The sequence below is a fragment of the Macaca fascicularis genome, chromosome 11 (genome assembly GCF_037993035.2).
Source record: "Macaca fascicularis isolate 582-1 chromosome 11, T2T-MFA8v1.1".
NCBI lineage: Eukaryota > Metazoa > Chordata > Mammalia > Primates > Cercopithecidae > Macaca > Macaca fascicularis.
This window is the reverse complement of record NC_088385.1, coordinates 31,052,926-31,075,221: the sequence shown is the minus strand read 5'-3', so window position 1 is coordinate 31,075,221 and position 22,296 is coordinate 31,052,926. Positions and strand designations below refer to the sequence as shown.

Below are 22,296 nucleotides of genomic sequence, written 5' to 3'. Positions count from 1 at the left end.
CTGTGAGTTTTCTTTTAGCCTCACATATCCCAAACTAGGGAGTGGAATAGCCAGCAACCAGGAAACACCAATAGGCACAAAAGCCCCAATAAAAGCCAATCCTCTGTAGCAAAAGGGCCATGAAAGGCACAATTTAGCAAGACAGAAAGCTTTTAGACAATAAACACCCCAGACCAACCAAATACCACGAAAAAAAAAAATGGCCCTAACTTTGAAACTTTTAATCAATAGTAACCAATGACTCAAACAAAATACCTTCTTCTAAATAGTCATAGTGTAGGCCTATTGAATAATGTCCCCATAGGACACTGAAAAGATACACTGCTCACCTTTTTCCTTATTTCCAAGTTTCACCTTTATTTTTAAACCACCTCTGTCACAAAAGGTCAAGTACCGAGCCTAGATTTCCACTCTTGCACAGCAACAATGAAGTGCCCATAGATGACCTTGATGTGGTATCAGAGAAAACCAAGTGGTTGTGAAGACAGTTTTAGGACTTCTACCCCCATCCAAAAGGAAAAAAACTCTCTCACCCTCCATTCCTGTGTCAGAGGAAGCTGAGTGGGAAGCCAGAACTTTTATAACTATCCAGAGGTAACAAGGTCGCCCCTAATCTCATGGTAAGGCACCCATGGAACAGTAAAAAGGTGCCTCTCCCCCTCCCAGCCAGGGACGCATCTGCTAAGGCCTGTGGGAGCCCTGAAATCCCACCTTATCCCAGGAGTAAGGCGGTATCCTTCCTATACAGGGAATCAAAGGGGGCTGAGTGGAGAACTTGTCATTTTACTTGCACCTCACATTAACAAAATAGTTAATCTTTTCCCAAACTATACAGTATCAGATGAGGCCTGCTACAATAAAAGATTTAAGTAAGATCCAAGGTGTCACGCAAAATACCCACAATATGCAGGATATAATTAAAAAACACTCATGATACTAAGAATCAGGAAAATCTCAACTTGGGCAAGAAAATACTATCAACGGTAACACTGAGATGATACTTTCCTAACAAGCATTTTAAAGCAACCATAATAAAAATGCTTCAGCAGGGAATTATGAACATGGTTGAAACAAACAGAATAGAAAGTTTCAGCACAGAATGGAAGACATGAAGGAGAGCCAAATGGAAATTTTAGAACTGAAAAATACGATAACCAAATAAAAAACAAAGAATTGGCACATGAAATGAATGGAAGGAACTGAGGATAGAAATCCTTTCCTCAGAGATGGATGGTACGGTGACATATAAACTGAACAGTATGCCTACTTTAACTTCGATTTGGCTATGAGACCTCCTGGTACATTTTTCTATAATTTATTTAGCCAAGGTGTTTAACACTCCATAAGTTACTCTTTTATTCCCATGCTATAAAAAGGAGAGAGAAGCCTATTGGTCCTAAAATGAAGTCATTGGAAAAAAATTTTCTTTGAAAGTATAGATTCCTATAAAACGAACTAGCTTTGAAGACTCAAGTCATCACTCCTAGATTATGACTATTAATAGTAAATGCAGTGAGACAACAATGATAATGCCAGATGGCATTTATATTAGTCATTAACGTAAAAACAACCCAAAGTGATAGATGTTAGGTTTTATATAGTCTCTCTGATATGTTACTGTTCCCATTTATAGATGGAAAAACTGAATTCTCAAAGATGTATGTCTCACTAAAGGGTCCAGAATAAGTCATTCAATGGAGACCAAAAAACACAGTTACCTCATTATTCAGTACTATGCCTTTTAATAAGCACCGTAAGTCCAAGGATGAGGTCAGTAAGTGTGGCTATACACAATGTAGTTAGTCCTTGGGGAGCAGGGTGCATGATATTAGTTCATCTACTGATTCATCCAACAGTACTCATCGAACATGCACTATATGCCAGGTACTACTGGCAAGGAAAAGTTCTAAATCTGAAGAAACTTACACTGTAATGGAGAAAAGGCAGAAAATAAACAAATCAAAATAAAACAACAGGTAGGAATAAGTGGTATGGGAAAGAAAAAAATAAAAAGGGCTAGGGAATGCTCAGCAAGTACATAGGGCCTTATTTTATACAGCATGATTAAGAAAAGCCTCCACAAGAGTAGCATTTGAGCAAATATCAGAATGAAGCTAGAGTTCAGTGAGAGCTGTTAAAAGTATAATTTTCAAAAAGTTAATCTGACTCACGTAAATACAAATTGAAGATATACTAAAGATTTATTTTGTTCATTTACTAATGAATTAATCATTTAAGACTGAACGAATGAGACATTAGGACTGGTTCAAGAAGCATTTGAAGAACAGGATTTATATAGGAAATTTAACAATGTAGTGTTAGACTAAAAGCACTGGGTTAGAGACAAAACTGGTTAATATCCTGTAAGACCGAATGAATAAGATGCTAGGACTGGTTCAAACTGCGTTTGAAGAACAGGATTTAGATAGGAAATTTAACAACATGAAGTGTTAGACTAAAAGCACTAGGTTAGAGACAAAACTTGTTAATATCCTACAGGGCAATTAATTATATTCTTTGAAGTTACCTTTTCTAACAAACAGAATTATTTGCATCTCTTCAGGGGAAAAAAATGCTATAAATTAACATGTAACTTCACTACATTCAAGAGTAAACAGTGAGTCAAATAAAGTACATTCTCCTAAGTACGCCTGAGGTGGGCACATTAAACAATGTCATCACAGGCGCTGAAAAGACACACTGCCTGCATTTTTCCTTATTTCCAAGTTTTGTATTTTTAAAAAACTGATCTACAGGAGGAACAACATTCCAGGGAGGGATACGTGAGTGAATCATGGACCATACCACTCCAACAGGCAAAGAATATCCTTCCCCACATATACTCACACATTCACCTATACCTTATTGTAAAGCTTGGTGTAAATAAATACCCGAGGGTAAACTGGAGAAGCTTGAAAATGTATATTGGAAAGAAAATAGGAATTGAGTCTGGGATCTGATTTGATTTACATTTTTGAAACACTACTCTTACCTGCTGAATTAAAAACTCATGATGGAAAAGAACAAGAGTGGAAGTTAGAAGACCACTTAGGAGACTATTACAGTGATTCAGGCAAATAAACAAATAAATATATGATTTGTCAAATGTAAAAGGTGCTAGGAAGAAAAATAAAGAAGACTATGATAAGGTGGATGAAGAGGATGTCAGCATTGTCTGGAAAGGCTTATCTGATAAAGTAATACTTGACCAGAGACTTGAAGGTTATAGAGAAAACCATGCAGGTATCTGAGGGAATCTGAGTACTCTGGTTATTAGGAAAAAGAAAAATGACTGAGGAAAAAGAGGCAAGGAAAAGACAGGAAGAAGGGACATAAGGGAACACAGAGCCTTGAAAACCAGTTTAAGGATTTGGCTTTTAGTGTGGGTAAGATAAGAAGCCACTGAAGGTTTCAGAACAGAAGAATGACATGACCAGCTTTAAATTTCAATCAGATCACAGTGGCTGCAATGGGGGGAATGGTCTGCGCGTGGGCAGTGACAAAAGCAAAAGGCTAGTAAGAATATACTTTAGTAATCCAAGGGAGAAATAATGATAATATACAATATGTTGACAGTGGTGACCATGATGATAAACGGTTGAAACCTGGATATTCTGAAGGTACAGCCAACAAATCCTGCTAAAGAAACAGACATTGAGTAAGTACAAAAAGGAATGTGCAAGTTTTAGTCTTAGCAATTAACAGCAAGGAGTTGTCATTTACTGTGTTAGGTTAGACTGTAGAATAAATAAATAAGGAAATTTAGGAAGGAGAAAAGGAGACAATTTATTTTAAAAAGTTAAATATCTCAGTTCTGGATTACAGGATTCTAAATGTAATTCAAATGTAATTATTATAACAAAACTTAGAATAAACAGTTCCCAAAATGTATCCATTAGAAACAGAGTATTTCTTACCAAATTGTTTGAACCTCAAACTACTAATCCTCGGGGCTGCTCACAAACTCGTATTTTTCAAAATGGGCGTCTTCCCATTAATTTAACCCATGTTAGTCAGTTTTATATATTTAAGCAAGTACTGATTCTTCATTCATAAGATACTCATTATGCACTTTTGGAAATTATAGCACATGCTTCATCAAAAGGCTTATATTTTAAATTTTAAGTTCAATCTCCTTACCTGAAGTTCTTTGTATCTATCTTGAAAAGAAATGGCCTCTTGCTCTTTTTCTTTTAGAAAGCCTTTTTCTAAGACATTGTGCTTTTCCATCAATGATTCCACATCCTAAAACAAAAATCCAAATACAAGCTTTGTAATATTTAATGGCTTAAAATACATTTAGTTTTTTCAATGAACATATCAGAAAACATTTGTCAGAGAAAGAATCCATGGGAAGTATGGCTTAAAATCTAACAATATTATAAATTGTATGCTTCACTCTAATTTCTAGGACAATATCAAACATGGACATAACATTTACTCATTCCAACAAATGAATATGAGCACATCAACTAATTTCATCAACATAATCTATTTCTAGATACGCTTTCTATAAATATGGTAAGCTCTTTTGACAGATATTTTCACAGGGAAAAATGCATAAGTAAAGAATTTACTAAAATGGCTGTATACCTAAGTACTCTTGTCAAATATCCCGTGATGCCTAACTTCCCATAGGGAAAAGTTGGTATCACAAAATTTCACCCCTTAATAAGAAATACAATATTATCTGCTTTCAAAGTAAATAAAAATAAACCAAAAAAAGAAAGCAATAGTTAGAAAAAACCTAGTAAAAGATGTTCATATCTTTAAAAGTACATATGTAAAATACATTTCTCATCAAAGGCTTTTCCAAGTGATTAGCTCATGACTGTTTTAAACCTACAGCCAAGGGAGAAAAGTATCTTCTTCCTCTGATGAGTTTTTAATCAGAGTTTGAGATTATATCAAGTTTCTAATATTTGCAAATCAAACTTTTTTAGGCAAATTTAAATATACCTTTTTAATTCTCTGTTTTTCTTCTTCAGATACTTTGAGTTTAATCTCCAGACTTGAAATTTTTTGCTGAAGCTGTATGTTAGATACATTGGCTCCAGGATCCTCAGAATCATTCACAAGGGCAATTGTTCCATTACTTTTTTCATCAGTTAAACCCAATGGAAAAAGTGAGATATCCAGATGAGTGTGTGTTGATTGCTGAATCTAAACCACATTACAAAAAAAAAAAAAAAAAATACACAAGAGAGGAAAGTTTACACTATACCAATAATGAAAACATCCAAAGGGCACTAGAAACCACATTTGGAAAATTAAGTTGTTGAAAAGGTTCTGAAATTATTTCACCCTTTAAGTAAATCAAGAGAAGACCTCAAACTGTTACAACAACCCGATCTTTGCTGTAAGAAACAAAATTTCCTCTTAATTTTGAAATCTAAAGTATTCCTTAATTTGCTATCAATGCACTAAAAGACTTAAAACTTTTTCCTACCCTTGAAAATGTATGAATAAGGATAGACATATCTGGTTGTTAACAGTTCTTAAAATTTACACACAGACCTAGAATTTGTTTATATTTTAAACTGTAAATCGAACTCTGAAATTTATCAATGACCTCTATTGATCATCACTGACTCGCAAAATTAACAGGTGACTCAAAATTGTGTACAACACTTTAGAAATTGGGACTACCTCCAGCAGCTAGCATAAGTGCTTGGTTTAAAAAATATTTGAATGAATAAACCTTATAACTGCTATATTTTTGGGTTTTACTCTAAAATTGAAATAGTTGCTTGTATACCTGAAAATATGTGGTAAGATTTGCTGAAAAGAGAAATACTTATTCTTCTTTGTATTATTTTCCCTTTTCAAGTTCAAGATTTGAAATGCAAAGCCAGGTAAAGTTTAATAAAAGAGATACTCATTTCATACTTTGGTAACTAAGGCTACTTAAATACTTTGCAATTGTGCCACGAAACACAAACATATTATCTAGTTTTTTTGAATTCTCAAAATTAGAATCTCTATTGCAGAAATACTTCTTTTAGACAAATTGGCTAAAAAAGAAATTTAAAAAACATCAATTAAATTAGCAGGCAATTTTTTAAGTATGCACATCTCCTTTAAAAATATGCTTGTCTTTACCTGTGCTTTAGGAATAGTCTGACTCACAATGCTATTTTCTGGTGTATTCTCTGGTGATGAAATAATGGCATCAGAAGAGAGGCAGCCAATGGCAGAAGAGTGGTCATGGTCCAGTACAATCTCAGGAGAAGATGGTGAAAGATGGACTCCAGATACTAAAAAAAAAAAAAAACAATAACAAAAAGGATAGGATTATTAAAGAGAAAACAGGTTGAAGGGAAGAAAGCTGAAATAGAGTAAAAGAAAAGAGTAAGGAAAGTAAAAGCAATAAGAGTGAAAAATCAGCATTCTATGACTATTTCTCAGGGCCTAATCTCTAAGAGGTAAAACTAGTGTTTTTAATTTAACATGACATTTCCATGTAAGATCCAGGCAAACAAAATAGTTTTATAAAGTCTTAGTGTAATAGTGCCATAAGAAGCACATTTCTAGCATAGAGAAAATACTCATATATATATATGAGTATATCATACATATGAGAAAATATATATATATTATATATATAATATATTCATTCATTTCAGTCAGAAAAACCCATTTAATTTTTAACAAAGCACTAGAGTGCCTACCAGTGCCAGTCATAGGAATTAGGGACTGAAGAGACACCAGTGAGCAATACAGATGCACCCATGTACTCAATGGCTTTACGACTCAGTAGGCAAGTCAACCAATTAATATTTATAACAATAAAATGAGTAAGGGAAAAAATCAATTACTTTGAAACAACTAATCCAACAATATCTACATTAAGGTCTTCTTTTGTGACAAATAAAAGAATTTTCATGCTAAAATAAAGTCAATTTAAGTTTGCTGAATTGTCCATACAGAAAAATAATAATTTTTCTTTGTCAATTAGCTTTAAAAAAATTAGATTGTGATTAGAGCTCAAATATAAAAGTTCTGAAAGGAAACCCAAATATCAAGTATGACATAGGACAAAAGTACGGATATGAGCAAGATAAACAGGTCGTACATATATTACTTGATTTTTAAATATTCTTTCTAAAAATTCAAATAAGTTTGTACTAGGTGTGTTAAAATTTAAGGAAAGTGAGTCATTTTTTGGTACAGCCCATTCATACATTTTGCTTTCTAAACTATAAAGACCTTTATTCCACATTGGCATCAGTAGCAACGTCAGTGAAGTTCTACCATAAACTCTGGAAGGCAGTTCACAATGGAAATTGCATGTTTCCCTGAAGAAAGACATTTATAAGGCTGTTAGATATAAACAAAATAACAAATACATCAATTTGTGATTGATATTCTAAGAATTCAATTATCTTAAATAAATTTTTATTATGTAGCAATATTGCATTTTTGAGACATTATGTGTCATACTATATAATTAATATAGTCTAGCTTCACCCATAGGCTTTTTTTTTTTTTTTTTTTTTTTTGAGACAGAGTCTCGGTCTGTTGCCCAGGCTGGAGTGCAGTGGTGCGATCTCAGCTCACTGCAACCTCGGCCTCCTGGGTTCACAACATTCTCCTGCCTCAGCCTCCAGAGTAGCTGGTACTACAGGCACCCGCCACCACGCCCGGCTAACTTTTTGTATTTTTAGTAGAGACAGGGTTTCAGCATGTTAGACAGGATGGTTTCGATCTCCTGACCCCGTGATCCGCATGCCCCAGCCTCCCAAAGTGCTGGGATTACAGGCATGAGCCACCGCACCTGGCCAGGCATTTCAATTCCTTTTTTATTTTTTTTTTAAAGACGGAATCTCACCCCGTCTCCCAGGCTGGAGTACAATAGTGTAATCTCGGCTCACTGCAACTTCCACCTCCTGGGTTCTAGCAATTCTCCTGCCTCAGCCTCCCAAGTAGCTGGGATTACAGGCGCTCACCACCAAGCCCAGCTAACTTTTTGTATTTTTAGTAGAGACAGAGTTTCACCATGTTGGCCAGGATAGTCTCGATCTCCTGACCTCCTGACCTCCTGATCCACCCGCCTCGGCCTCCCAAAGAGCTAGGATTACAGGCATGAGCCACCGTGCCCGGCCAGGCATTTCAATTCTTTAACTCAAATACAGAAAAGCGAAATTTTAATTCATGTTTGTACTTGGTATCCCTACTTCAGAAATTATGTTTTTCTAATCTTCACTATTCTATACAAGTATAATAGTGAAAGAGATTTCTTCAAAACATCAAAATATTCCCACTTCTAATTCTGCATCATAATTTAAAACAAAAATATTACTAATGAATTTTTAAAGGCATGAAAGTAACTAGTATAGTGGACTGAGAAGGAATACAGCCTTGTGGTTAAGAACATAGACTCTAGAACCACACTACCATACCAAGTATAGAACAATGGACAAGTTACTTAACTTCTCTGTGCTTCAGTGTCCTCATCTATAAAATGGGCAGAGATTTTGCTGATAAGGTTTAAATTGTAGAAAACATGTAAAGCATTTAGTACAGTGTTGATATTTTATTATTTTAAAGAATATTATTAAAATTTATTAAGCAAGTATGTTTATTTAAAGGTATATATGTGGCTGTGATCCTATATTCAAGAAACTATTAACAGTTTCATTCTGATCTAACAGCTATTTCAATATTTATGTATGTTATTCATATTTATAGGCATAAGATAAGATGCCATGCTGTCCCAAGTTAAATTCTTCTCCTGTAACATTAAATGTCCAAGTGTATCATATTAGGGAGAAAGGAGGGAAAGTGAGTAGAATACAGGAAGAATGGGAGCAAGTAATAAGAAAAGAGGAAAAGAAACAGATGAAAGGGAGAGGTTGAAAGAGGACAGTAGAGAGAGGGAATGAAGGTACCTAGAGTCTCATACTAACTAGTACTGTACTATGACCCTTTCTCTTCATAACCAAGTTCCTGAACAGTTCATAACCCCTGTCGCCATTTTCTTCTTCCTCGACCCAATCTTCATCACTCCACTGGATTTAAGATACTAGTTGTAATATTAGATACTATTAAATTAAATAAACACATCTGATCTTATCTTTCTTCAGTTCTTCAGAGAACATGATAATCACCCTCCATTTTTCTTAAAACTCCTCCTTTGGTCCCTGTTATATTTCTACCTAACACTTTGAATACCATTTTCTTGATTCCTTTTCAGACTCTTTCTCCAATAAACCTCAAGTTTCATTATTTCATATATCTGCTGATCTTCTCACTGCACAGAATATTCTGGATTACCACTTTCAAAATCCATTATTTAAATTACCACCTCTAAGCCAATGATACTCAATACATCTCCAGTATAAATCACTCTGCAGAAATCTAGATCTATACTCACCTTACTACCAGATTGTTTCATTCAGGTGTCCAACAGATATACCAAACCTGCCTATCATCTTATATAGACCTGCTTTGCTTCATGTTTTCCATCATGTTAATAATACCTCAAAAAACCATTTGCTCAAGCCAGAAATGATACCACTAAGTGCTAACTTCACTCCAGTCACACAGTATTACTAACATTCCCTGACTATGCCATGTTTCTTCAGTACCTCTGTGACCTCACAATATTATTCTCTAGGTAAAAGCCATAGGCATTAGAGTCAGAAATGGATTCAAATTCAAACATTAACAATTTATGCATTATGCAGCCTTAGGCAAATTACAATAACTCTTCTAAGCCAAAGTTTCCTCTTGTGAAAATGGGGAAATAAAGCTCAAAATGATGTTGTACAGCTTAAATGAGATAATGTATACCAACCACCTAGCTCAGTGACAGGGACATGGTAAGCATTCAGTAAATGGAAATTGTCACTGAAGTTTTAAGTTGGCAACATTCAAAACAAGCTTTTCTAGAAATCTTTTCACATCTATCCCATTATTCACTCAAGCACAAAATAATTCTAATTTTCCATTGTCTGTTAAGATACTACAAGATTTTTAAGAAATAGTGACAAACCATTGCATAACAATAAATGGGAAACATTTAAAGCAGTGATTAGAAACAAAACTTCATAGCACTGAACACTTCAATCAAAAAAACAATAAATTAAATTCCCAGCTCAAACTAAAAAAGAAACAAAAAAGAAAATTTAAAACGTAGAATAAGGAAAATAATAAAGATACTGCAATCACTGAAGTAGATTAATAAGAAAAAAGGGTACATATAACTATTCAAAATCCTGGATTTCAAATGAAAATTAAACAAAATAGTAGCTAACAATAAAAGGGAAAGAACTCAAATATACAAAATTAAATGATAAGGAGAATATAGCTATTATAACAGAAGAAACTAGAAAGTAATAACGTTGGGTGGCGCAAAGATGGCCGAATAGGAACAGCTCCAGTCTCCAGCTCCCAGCGTTAGCAACACAGTAGACAGGTGATTTCTGCACTTCTGACTGACGTACAGGGTTCATCTCACTGAGGCTTCTCGGACAGTGGGTGCTGGACAGTAGGTGCAGCCCAACGAGCGAGAGCCGAAGCAGGGCGAGGCATCACCTCACCCGGGAAGTGCAAGGAGGAAGGGAATTCTCTTTCCTAGCCAAGGGAAACCATGATAACACCTGGAAAATCAGGTTACTCCCACCCTAATACTGCACTTTAACAAGGGTCTTAGCAAACGGCACACCATGAGATTATATCCCGTGCCTCGCTGGGAGGATCCCATGCCCACAGAGCCTCCCTCATTACTAGCACAGCAGTCTGAGATCTAACTGCAAGGCAGCAGCAAGGCTGGGGGAGGGGCGCCCGCCACTACTGCGGCTTAAGTAGGTAAACAAAGTGGCCAAGAAACTCCAACTGGGTGGAGCCCACCACAGCTCAAGGAAGCCGTCCTGCCTCTGTAGATCCACCTCTGTGGACAGGGCATAGCCAAACAAAAGGAAGCAGAAATCTCTGCAGATGAAAATGTCCCTGTCTGTCAGCTTTAAAGAGAGTAGTGTGGTTCTCCCAGCATGGAGTTTGAGATCTGAGAACGAACAGACTGCCTGCTCTAATGGGTCCCTGATCCCTGGGTAACCTAACTGGGAGACATCCCCCACTAGGCGCAGATTGACACCTCACAACTCACACGGCCGGGTACACCCCTAAGACGAAGCTTCCAGAGGAATGATCAGACAGCAATATTTGCTGTTCAGCAATACTCACTCTTCCGCAGCCTCTGCTGCTGATACCCAGGCAAACAGGGTCTGGAGTGGAACTCAAGCAAACTCCAACAGACCTGCAGCAGAGGGTCCTGACTGTTAGAAGGAAAACTAACAAACAGAAAGGACATCCACACCAAAAGCCCACCTTTACGTCACCATCATCAAAGACCAAAGGCAGACAAAACCACTAAGATGGGGAAACAGTAGTTCAAAAAAGCTGAAAATTCTAAAAATCAGAGCGCCTCTCCCCCTCCAAAGAAACACAGCTCCTCGCCAGCAATGGAACAAAGCTGCATGGAGAATGACTTTCACGAGTTGAGAGAAGAAGGCTTCAGGCGATCAAACTTCTCCGAGCTAAAGAAGGAAGTACGAACCCGGCGCAAAGAAACTAAAAACCTTGAAAAAAGAGTTGACAAATGGCTAACTAGAATAACCAATGTAGAGAAGCCCTTAAACGACCTGATTGAGATGAAAACCGTGACACAAGAACTACGTGACAAATGCACAAGCTTCAGTAACCGATTCCATCAACAGGATGGAAGGGTATCAGTGATTGAAGATCAAATGAATGAAATGAAGCGAAAAGAGAAGTTTAGAGAAAAAAGAGTAAAAAGAAACGAACAAAGTCTCCAAGAAATATGAGACTATGTGAAAAGATCATATCTACGTCTCACTGGTGTACCTAGAAGTAACGGGGAGAATGGAACCAAGGTGGAAAACACTCTGCAGTATATTATCCAGAACTTCCCCAACCTAGCAAGGCAGGTCAACATTCAAATTCAGGAAATACAGAGAACTCAACAAAAATACTCCTCGAGAAGAGCACCAAAGTTGAAATGAAGGAAAAAATATTAAAGGCAGCCAGCAAGAAAGGTTGGGTTACTCACAAAGGGAAGCCCATCAGACTAACAGTGGATCTCTACACAGAAACTCTATAAGCCAAAAGAGAGTGGGTGCCGATACTCACCGTTCTTAAAGAAAAGAATGTTCAACCCAGAATTTCATATCCAGCCAAACTAAGTTTCATAAGTGAAGGAGAAATAAAATCCTTTACAGACAAGCAAATGCTGAGAGATTCTGTCACCACCAGATCTGCCCTACAAGAGCTCCTGAATGAAGCACTAAACATGGAAAGGAACAACAGGTACCAGTCACTGCAAAAACATGCCAAAGTGTAAAGACCATCGATGTGAGGAAGAAACTGCATCAACTAACGAGCAAAAAAACCAGCTAACATCTTAATTACAGGAACAAATTCACACATAACAAAATTAACCTTGAATTTAAATTGGCTAAATGCTCCAATTAAAAGACACAGACTGGCAAATTGGATAGAGTTAAGACCCATCAGTGTGCTGTATTCAGGAGACCCATCTCGTGCAGACACACCCAAAGGCTCAAAATAAATGGATGGAGGAAGATCTACCAAGCAAATGGAAAACAAAAAAAGCCAGAAGCTGCAATCCTAGTATCTGATAAAAGAGACTTTAAACCAACAAAGATCAAAAGAGACAAAGAAGGCCATTACATAATGGTAAAGGGATCAATTCAACAAGAAGAGCTAACTATCTTGAACATATATGCACCCAATACAGGTGGACCAGATTCATAAAGCAAATCCTTAGAGACTTACAAAGAGACTTAGACTCCCACAAAATAATAATGGGAGATTTCAACACCCCACTGTCAACATTAGACAGATCAACAAGGCAGAAAGTTAACAAGGATATCCAGGAATTGAACTCAACTATGCACCAAGGGGACATAATAGACATCTACAGAACTCTCCACCCCAAATCCACAGAATAAACGTTCTTCCCAACACCACATTGAACTTATTCCAAAACTGACCACATAGTTAGAAGTAAAATACTCCTAGCAAATGCAAAATAACAGAAATTGTAACAAACTGTCTCTCAGACCACAGTGCAATCAAACTAGAACTCAGGATTAAGAAACTCAATCAAAACTGCTCAACTGCATGGAAACTGAACAACCTGTTCCTGAATGACTACTAGGTACATAACGAAATGAAGGTAGAAATAAAGATCTTCTTTGAAACCAATGAGAACAAAGATACAACATACCAGAATCTCTGGGATACATTTAAAGCAGTGTGTAGAGGGAAATTTATAGCACTAAATGCCCACAAGAGAAAGCAGAAAAGATCTAAAATTGACACACTAACATCACAAGTAAAGAACTAGAGAAGCAGGAGCAAACACATCCAAAAGCTAGCAGAAGGCAAGAGATAACTAGGATCAGAGCAGAAATGAAGGAGATAGACACACAAAAAACCCTTCAAAAAAATCAATGAATCCAGAAGCTGGTTTTTTGAAAAGATCAACAAAATTGATAGACCACGAGCAAGACTAACAAAGAAGAAAAGAGAGAAGAATCAAATAGACACAATAAAAAATGATATAGGGGATATCACCACCGACCCCACAGAAATACAAACTACCATCAGAGAATACTATAAACACCTCTGCGCAAATAAACTAGAAAACCTAGAAGAAACGGGTAAATTCCTGGACACATACACTCGCCCAGGACTAAACCAGGAAGACGCTGAATCCCTGAATAGACCAATAACAGGCTCTGAAATTGAGGCAATAATTAAGAGCCTAGCAACCAAAAAAAGTCCAGGACCAAACAGACTCACAGCCGAATTCTACCAGAGGTACAAGGAGGAGCTAGTACCATTCCTTCTGAAACTATTCCAATCAATAGAAAAAGAGGGAATCCCCCCTAACTCATTTTATGAGGCCAACATCATTCTGATACCAAAGCCTGGCAGAGACACAACAACAAAAAAGAGAATTTTGGACCAATATCCCTGATGAACGTCGATGCAAAAATCCTCAATAAAATACTGGAAAACCGAATCCAGCAGCACATCAAAAAGCTTATCCACCATGATCAAGTGGGCTTCATCCCTGGGATGCAAGGCTGGTTCAACATACGCAAATCAACAAATGTAACCCAGCATATACACAGAACCAAAGACAAAAATCACATGATTATCTCAATTGATGCAGAAAAGGCCTTTGACAAAATTCAACAGCCCTTCATGCTAAGAACTCTCAATAAATTCGCTATTGATGGAACGTATCTCAAAATAATAAGAGCTATTTATGACAAACCCACAGCCAATATCATACTGAATGGGAAAAAACTGGAAGCATTTCCTTTGAAAACTGGCACAAGACAGGGATGCCCTCTCTCACCACTCCTATTCAACATAGTGTTGGAAGTTCTGGCCAGGGCAATCAAGCAAGAGAAAGAAATAAAGGGTATCCAATTAGGAAAAGAAGAAGTCAAATTGTCCCTGTTTGCAGATGACATGATTGTATATTTAGAAAACCTCATCATCTCAGCCCAAAAATCTCCTTAAGCTGATAAGCAACTTCAGCAAAGTCTCAGGACACAAAATCAATGTGCAAAAATCACAAGCATTCTTATACACCAGTAACAGACAAACAGAGAGTCAAATCATGAATGAACTCCCATTCAGAATTGTTTCAAAGAGAATAAAATACCTAGGAATCCAACTTACAAGAGATGTGAAGGACCTCTTCAAGGAGAACTACAAACCACTAATCAATGAAATAAAAGAGGACACAAACAAATGGAAGAACATTCCATGCTCATGGACACGAAGAATCAGTATCGTGAAAATGGCCATACTGCCCAAGGTAATTTATAGATTCAATGCCATCCTCATCAGGCTACCAATGACTGTCTTCACTGAATTGGAAAAAACTACTTTAAAGTTCATATGGAACCATAAAAGACCCCACACTGCCAAGACAATCCTAAGCCAAAAGAACAAACCAGCAGGCATCACGCTACCTGACTTCAAACTATTCTACAAGGCTACAGTAACCAAAACAGCATGGTACTGGTACCAAAACAGAGATATAGACCAATGGAACAGAGCAGAGCCCTCAGAAATAATACCACACATCTACAACCATCTAATCTTTGACAAGGCTGACAAAAACAAGAAATGGGGATAGGATTCCCTATTTAATAAATGGTGCTAGGAAAACTGGCTAGCCATAAGTAGAAAGCTGAAACTGGATCCCTTCCTTACACCTTATACAAAAATTAATTCAAGATGGATTAGAGACTTAAATGTCAGACCTAAAACCATAAAAACCCTAGAAGAAAACCTAGGCAGTACCATTCAGCACACAGACATGGGCAAGGACTTCATGTCTAAAACACCAAAGGTAATGGCAACAAAAGCCAAAATTGAGAAATGGGATCTCATTAAACTAAAGAGCTTCTGCACAGCAAAAGAAACTACCATCAGAGTGAACAGGCAACCTACAGAATGGGAGAAAATTTTTGCAATCTACTCATCTGACAAAGGGCTAATATCCAGAATCTACAAAGAACTCAAACAAATTTACAAGAAAAAAACAACCCCATCAAAAAGTGGGCAAAGGATATGAGCAGATGTTTCTCAAAAGAAGACATTTATGCAGCCAACAGACACATGAAAAAAATGCTCATCATCACTAGCCATCAGAGAAATGCAAATCAAAACCACAATAAGATACCATCTCACACCAGTTAGAATAGCGATCATTAAAAAGTCAGGAAACAACAGGTGCTGGAGAGGATGTGGAGAAATAGGAACACTCTTACACTGTTGGTGGGACTGTAAACTAGTTCAACCATTGTGGAAGACAGTGTGGTGATTCCTCAAGGATCTAGAACTAGAAATACGATTTGACCCAGCCATCCCATTACTGGGTATATACCCAAAGGATTATAAATCATGCTGCTATAAAGAACATGCACACGTATGTTTACTGTGGCACTATTCACAATAGCAAAGACTTGGAACCACCCAAATGTCCATCAATGACAGACTGGATTAAGAAAATGTGGCACATATACACCACGGAATACTATGCAGCCATAAAAAAGGATGAGTTTATGTCCTTTGTAGGGACACAGATGCAGTTGGAAACCATCATTCTCAGCAAACTATCACAAGAATAGAAAACCAAACACCACATGTTCTCACTCATAGGTGGGAATTGAACAATGAGAACACTTGGACACAGGAAGGGGAACATCACACACCGGGGCCTGTTGTGGGGTGGGGGGAGGGGGGAGGGAGAGCATTCGGAGATATACCTAATGTAAGTGACAAGTTCATGGGTGCAGCACACCAACATGGCACATGTATACATATGTAACAAACCTGCACATTGTGCACATGTACCCTAGAACATAAAGTATAATAAATAAAAGAAAGCAACAAGGTTCTTCTACAGACTTCTAAGTAAATCAACCAAAGCATGTAGAAAAATGAAAAAATTCATAAAGAATGTAGTTTCTAAAAGTTGATCTGACTAAATATTTTTTTAAACCTCAAAAATAAATTTTCTTGTGAAATAAAAGTTAGGCAACTACCCCACAAAGAAAGCATTAGGCTCAGATTATTTCAAGGGGATTTCTACCAAAAATTCAAACACTAGATAAACCCAATATTCTAAAATTGAGATGAACACTGAAAATGAAGGAAAACTTCATTAGCATTACTACAATTAACATAACATTAATAGTAACACCTTATAAAGACATTAAAAATCAGAAAAATTCAAGATTTTCAGATTAGAGTATCACTTATAAATAATGAAGTATAAGTTCTAAATAAAATATTAACAAAATAAATCCAGCACCACATTAAAATGATATGCAGTGAACCAACAGAACTTACTCCAGGAATGCAAGACTGGTTACCTATTACAGAATTCATTAATACTCCATATTAACAAACTTAAAAATAAAAACTGTATGATTATCTCCAGACTCTGGAAAGGCCTGTGATAAAATTAAACACCCATTTCAGTTAAAAACAATCAGAAAATAGAAACTGATGGATACTTAAGATAATAAAATATATAAACCTCAGCCCTAAAGGCAGCATCTTAATTAATGGGAAAAGATTAAAGGTGTTTCCATACAGATGAGGAATAAGAAAAGGATGCCTACTCTCTAACTTTTAAGCATTGTACTAAAGGCACAAATCGATGCAATTAAACAACAGAAATGAAATAGCACCATAAAAACAGAAAAAAGGTGAAAACAATTTAATGTTTCTATCATGAGAATACATATAAAATTAACTCTAATAATAAAAGCATTCAGTAGAGTAGAGGACATAAACTTAACCAGCAGAAACCAATATAATTCATATGTAAAAACAATAACCATTTAGAGAATGTAATGGTAGAGAAAATAACTATTTTTCACTGCAATGAAGACATGATACAGTACTTAAGAATAAATTTAGCAAGAAATGTAAAGAAAACTTTAAAACACTCCTGAAAGACAAAGAAATAGACCTAAACAAAGGTAAAGATATCTCTTCTAATAGGATAGAACATCTAAATATCACAAAAATCCCTAGTCCTCTCTTAATTAACGTATAGACTTAATACAATCCTAGTAAGTTTTTTATAATGAAGTTAGATAAATGGGCATTAAATGCCACATTAAAAAAGTGAACTTGAAAGAAAAGAACAACACTAAAAGAGAAAAGCTATATGGGGAATACCATTCCCTCTTATTAAAATCTACTAAATTAAACTATATTAAAACATACTACTATCAAAATTTGCTATATTAAATTATGTTATAGAACCTCTATAAATAAGATAGTAGATTATTTGGTGCAACAATTAACAGATCAGAAGAACATATCAGAAACTCCAAAAATAGATCCAAGTATGTGTGAAGCAAGTATGTGATAAAAGCAGCATTTCAAATTACTGCGTCAAAGATAGGCTTGTTAATATAACAGTGACAGAACATTGATTAGTTGTTTGGAAAAAAATGTGTTAAATAAAATTAAACTCATATATCATATCATACCCAAAAAGAAACTCCAAATAGGATCAGGGATCTAAACAGTTTAATGAGATCATATACTCTAGGAGAAAACATGAGTGAGTTCTTCTTCACCTTAGACATAAGAAAGGGCATTCTAACTATGGCTAGATTATAGATACGACACAAGGAAAGACTGACTAATTTCACTACAGAATATACAAGATGTTTTTTCTGTCAAAACAAATATAAAAACCAACTAACAAGTTAGAAAAAAACACTAATATGTATAACATGTATCACAGATAAGGGCCAATATTCCTAATAAATAAAGAACCTTTAAAACCTAGGGGGAAGAAAAGGTTAAGAGAATAAAAAACATCCTATAGTACAATAAGCAAAAGATGTGAACGATTTACCAAAATGAAAACATACAAAAGGCCCTTAAATATATGAAAAGACAAAGATACATACATCTACTTATTTGCTGTAAAGGAAATGTATGAAGGATAAAGCCAAAAACAAACAGGATAGTGGAAGATAGGCAGGAATGAGGTGGAAAGATAAGAAATGAACGGCAAGAAATCTCTCTTCTCTGAATACAGGTTTTAATACAATTCCCAACTTTTGGCACCATGTTAATGTTTCACATACTCAATAAAATAAAAACGAAATCAACAGGCAGGGGGATGAGAAATCCTAAACAGATTACAAAGAACAACAAATGAACCTGCAAATGAATAACCTGATCACATAACACAGTATGAGAGAGGGAGGGGTAAAAACTAACCCAAGTTACTTTGGGACATAGTATCTTGACTGAATGCCCTCAGTGTAAGAACCAAAAGAACACTAAATAAATACTGAGAAGAATAAGAAAAATGAGAAGGAAAAAGAAGAAAATGATAAAGCAAATGAGGTAAAATGTTAACCTTTGAAGAAAATGAAGGAAGTATATATGGGAATTATTTGTCCATTTCTTGAAGCTTTTCTGTAAGTCACAATAAAAGTAAAGAGGAAACAGCAAAGGGGAAATTATATAATTTAAAAAAACACACATCTAAAGAATTACTCATCAGAGGAAAAATAACTTGGTCTCAACAAAATCCTTCCCTAGGCAAAACTGCTAAATAAAGACTTGCTACCACTAAAAATATATATCAGAATGTTCCTACCAGTTACTGTTAATAACAGCAAATAAGTGGCAAAAACCTAAATACTCACTGACATTAAATGGGTACCTGAGTTGTAGCATAATCAATTATTTAGCAGTGAAAATAAAGAAACTGCAGATATATGAAACAACATGACTGAATCTCACAGACAAAAATTTGGGTTAACAATATAAATCCTAAAGATTTCAAACAGTATGAACCCATTTTTATAAAGCACATAAACAAGCAAAGCTCATATATATATATATATATATATGCATGCACACACACACAAATTTTTGTTGTTGTTTTTGTTTTGTTTTGTTTTGTTTTGTTTTACAAAATCAAGGAAACGCTAACATAAAATTGAGGACAGTGATTCCTCCAGGGACAAAGGCAAAGGGATAGGACAGAAGAAAAATTATGAAATTGATAACACTCTAGTTCTTAAGTTAAATAGCAGATTCATGTGTGTTATTTTTAAATATAACAAACAAAAAATAAAAATAACTATACTTGCTTAAAAATATACTTCTAAAGACTTTTGTTTCAATATCCTTTCTAACTGGAATAAACAACCCCCAGGAGTCACGTTAACCCCTAATCAAAGCATGCTCTGGGTTAATAAGATAGGAAAGGATCTAGCTTCAAAGTAAAGACTAACAGGGGCCAACTAGCCTTGGTGGGAAAAAAAAACAAAACAAAACAAAAAATCAGCAACACACCAGTAAACACAAGATTTGGAGATGCAAGCCTTTCTGGCATCCTGCTAATCAGACCAATACAACATATGGAAAGTTGAAGGTAAAGTGCTTACTATTCATATGCATTTTCAATTTATGAGGTATCAGAGGAATTTTCAGAAAGTTGTTGAATTTGATACTATGTTTACTAAGTGTTTCATAATCCAAATCCAATTTTTAATATAAAATGAGAAAACAAATGAATAGCATCTGTGAAAGAAAGAGAGCATATAATTTCCCTCTAAGTGAGAACTAGGTTTTTTTCAGATAAACCTTTACATTTTTGGCTATGCTACAATTCACATAGCTTCACTAACTTAACGTGACTGCCCTATAACATCCAACCCCTAGAAAAAAATCTGTCCTGGTATATATTGTCCACATATATAGACACAAAATATTATTGTATAGTAATGATGGTATACATGTTTTAAATGTGTGTGCTTAATAAATGGGAAATTATAAACATAATTTTAAAATTACAAATTCTAGTATGTAAAACATTATCTTCTGACTTAGTCAAGGTACAATTTTTTAAGTTTCAAAGTGCTTACAGTATTCTTTGGTCTATTAAAAATTGTATAGTGTCAGTCCTCATGCCCAAAATCTTCAAAGGCAGGAAATCAGGTGTGCCCAACACCACCTATTTCCACGAAAACACAGCCAAAATTTTTTTAAGTAGAAATCTATAAAATTTTGTTTCTTTGGACATGTTGTTTGTTTGCTTGCTTTTAAGGCTTAAGCAGGAGTATATACAATTTGCTTCATTTTAAATGTGAAATCCTTGATTTTCTAAGATTTAGAGAATACAGAGTCAGCACAATATTCCTTCACAGCTACAAAGCAAATCAAAAGTGCAATGAATGGCAGTTCTTCATTTTTAACTTTTAACTAGCAAGTCACTTGGACATATCATTTTTCATTGACAGACCTCTTCTAAAGCACAAAAAGCTAACTATGTCAAAACATGACACAGGCGAAGGAGCACCAAGTTTCCAAACAGTATGCAATTATTTTTTCCAGTAATTCTGTTTGTGGTCATTTCTGTTTCATTTTACATAAACATAATAACTCTGGTTAATTCTATATAAGAAATGGGTAAAAACAGCCATGCACTTTTACCTATACTCCAAAAAATAAACCTGTTTATCTGTTAATGATTAAAATAATTTAAGAGGAATATGCCAATAAAATAATGATTTTTATAACTTGTAACTCAGAAAATAGTTTTGGCCTTTAATTTTCATTCAACCATCCTATTATCCAAAGTGGGTCCTCGTTTTTAATCCCATTCTTTCATCTTTTAGGTACATTAGAGGCTGGTGACTACCTGCTTTCATAAACTGTCATTTCACCTCTGATCTCCAAATGTATTTTCAGGTCTATGTTGTTGAATCCACATCTTCCTATTCAATGCTCATTGTTGACACCTTTGAAAATCACTCATGTAGGGAAGTCACTGTTATGGAAAACAAAAAATTTGCAAGTACTATGGAGATCCAAATCGCATATCTAAATATGAAGATCTGTTACTAAAAAAAATTGAAACTAAGCGTACACATTTCTTTTAAAATTTACAGAAAACAGTGAAAGTCAGTGTTTAGAAAATCATTGTTTCTAACCCAAGGAAGGGTTCCTTACAGGAAATGACCCTTGATATATAATGTATATGTTTATATATTATATGTATAGATATATAGATGTAATAGAATGGATTTTAGGATGTATCTAAGACATCTAGGTTGGAAATTGAAGGAAAAATATATAATAGCTTTTAAAAAGCCAAGATGGAGGAACACGGGAAATACAAACGATCACTCCCTTAATACAATGATTACATCGTTGATAAAATTTCTACCATTTTAGTTATTTTTTATTATTTTCTAGAGTTATTGGCATACTATAAATAAAGACCTCACCCCTACTTATTTCTTTGAGGAATAAGTGTTCCAAAGGGCTGTTTAGATAACCCTGTATACTACAAATTGCAATAATCAAATTTCAGAATTATGCAAATGACAAAAAAAATTGTTTCCACTTCTAAAAGAGATGCAGAGGAACAGACCTTGTAATCTTTTGCTAGCATAGTCAACATAAAATTATATAATATAAACATAAATATAACTTTTTGAATGGGAAAATTAAAAAAATAAAAAATTTTAAAAATAAAATTTAAAAAATGTTCATTCCCCACTGCCTCTTTAATATCACAGCAAGAAGAAAATCTCACAGCATCCAAAAATAAATGAAAGTAGAAATAAATTAATGAAGTAAACTATAATTAAAAATTATATAAGGAGTCTAAAACGCTTGAAGAATATGGGAGGAATATTCCAAAATCATAGTATCTTTTATCCA

At 35.1% G+C, this 22,296-nt stretch overlaps 1 protein-coding gene across 30 annotated transcripts in view; it reads right to left on the bottom strand.

Annotated features, from left to right (window-relative positions):
• Positions 1-22,296, bottom strand: part of CCDC91 (coiled-coil domain containing 91) — a 373,101-nt gene that overhangs the window by 247,434 nt on the left and 103,371 nt on the right. For 16 of the 30 annotated variants that reach the window (XM_005570456.5, XM_065523942.1, XM_045364916.2 and 13 more), the window contains 3 exons: positions 6,103-6,257; positions 4,960-5,163; positions 4,141-4,245 (listed from right to left, as the gene is read on the bottom strand). In XM_005570456.5, coding sequence (XP_005570513.3) covers positions 4,141-4,245; positions 4,960-5,163; positions 6,103-6,257 — 464 coding nt within the window. Of the gene's footprint in view, positions 1-4,140; positions 4,246-4,959; positions 5,164-6,102; positions 6,258-7,209; positions 7,299-22,296 lie in introns of all 30 variants that reach the window. The other 14 variants (XM_065523945.1, XM_074006508.1, XM_074006507.1 and 11 more) reach the window with 3 other exon arrangements.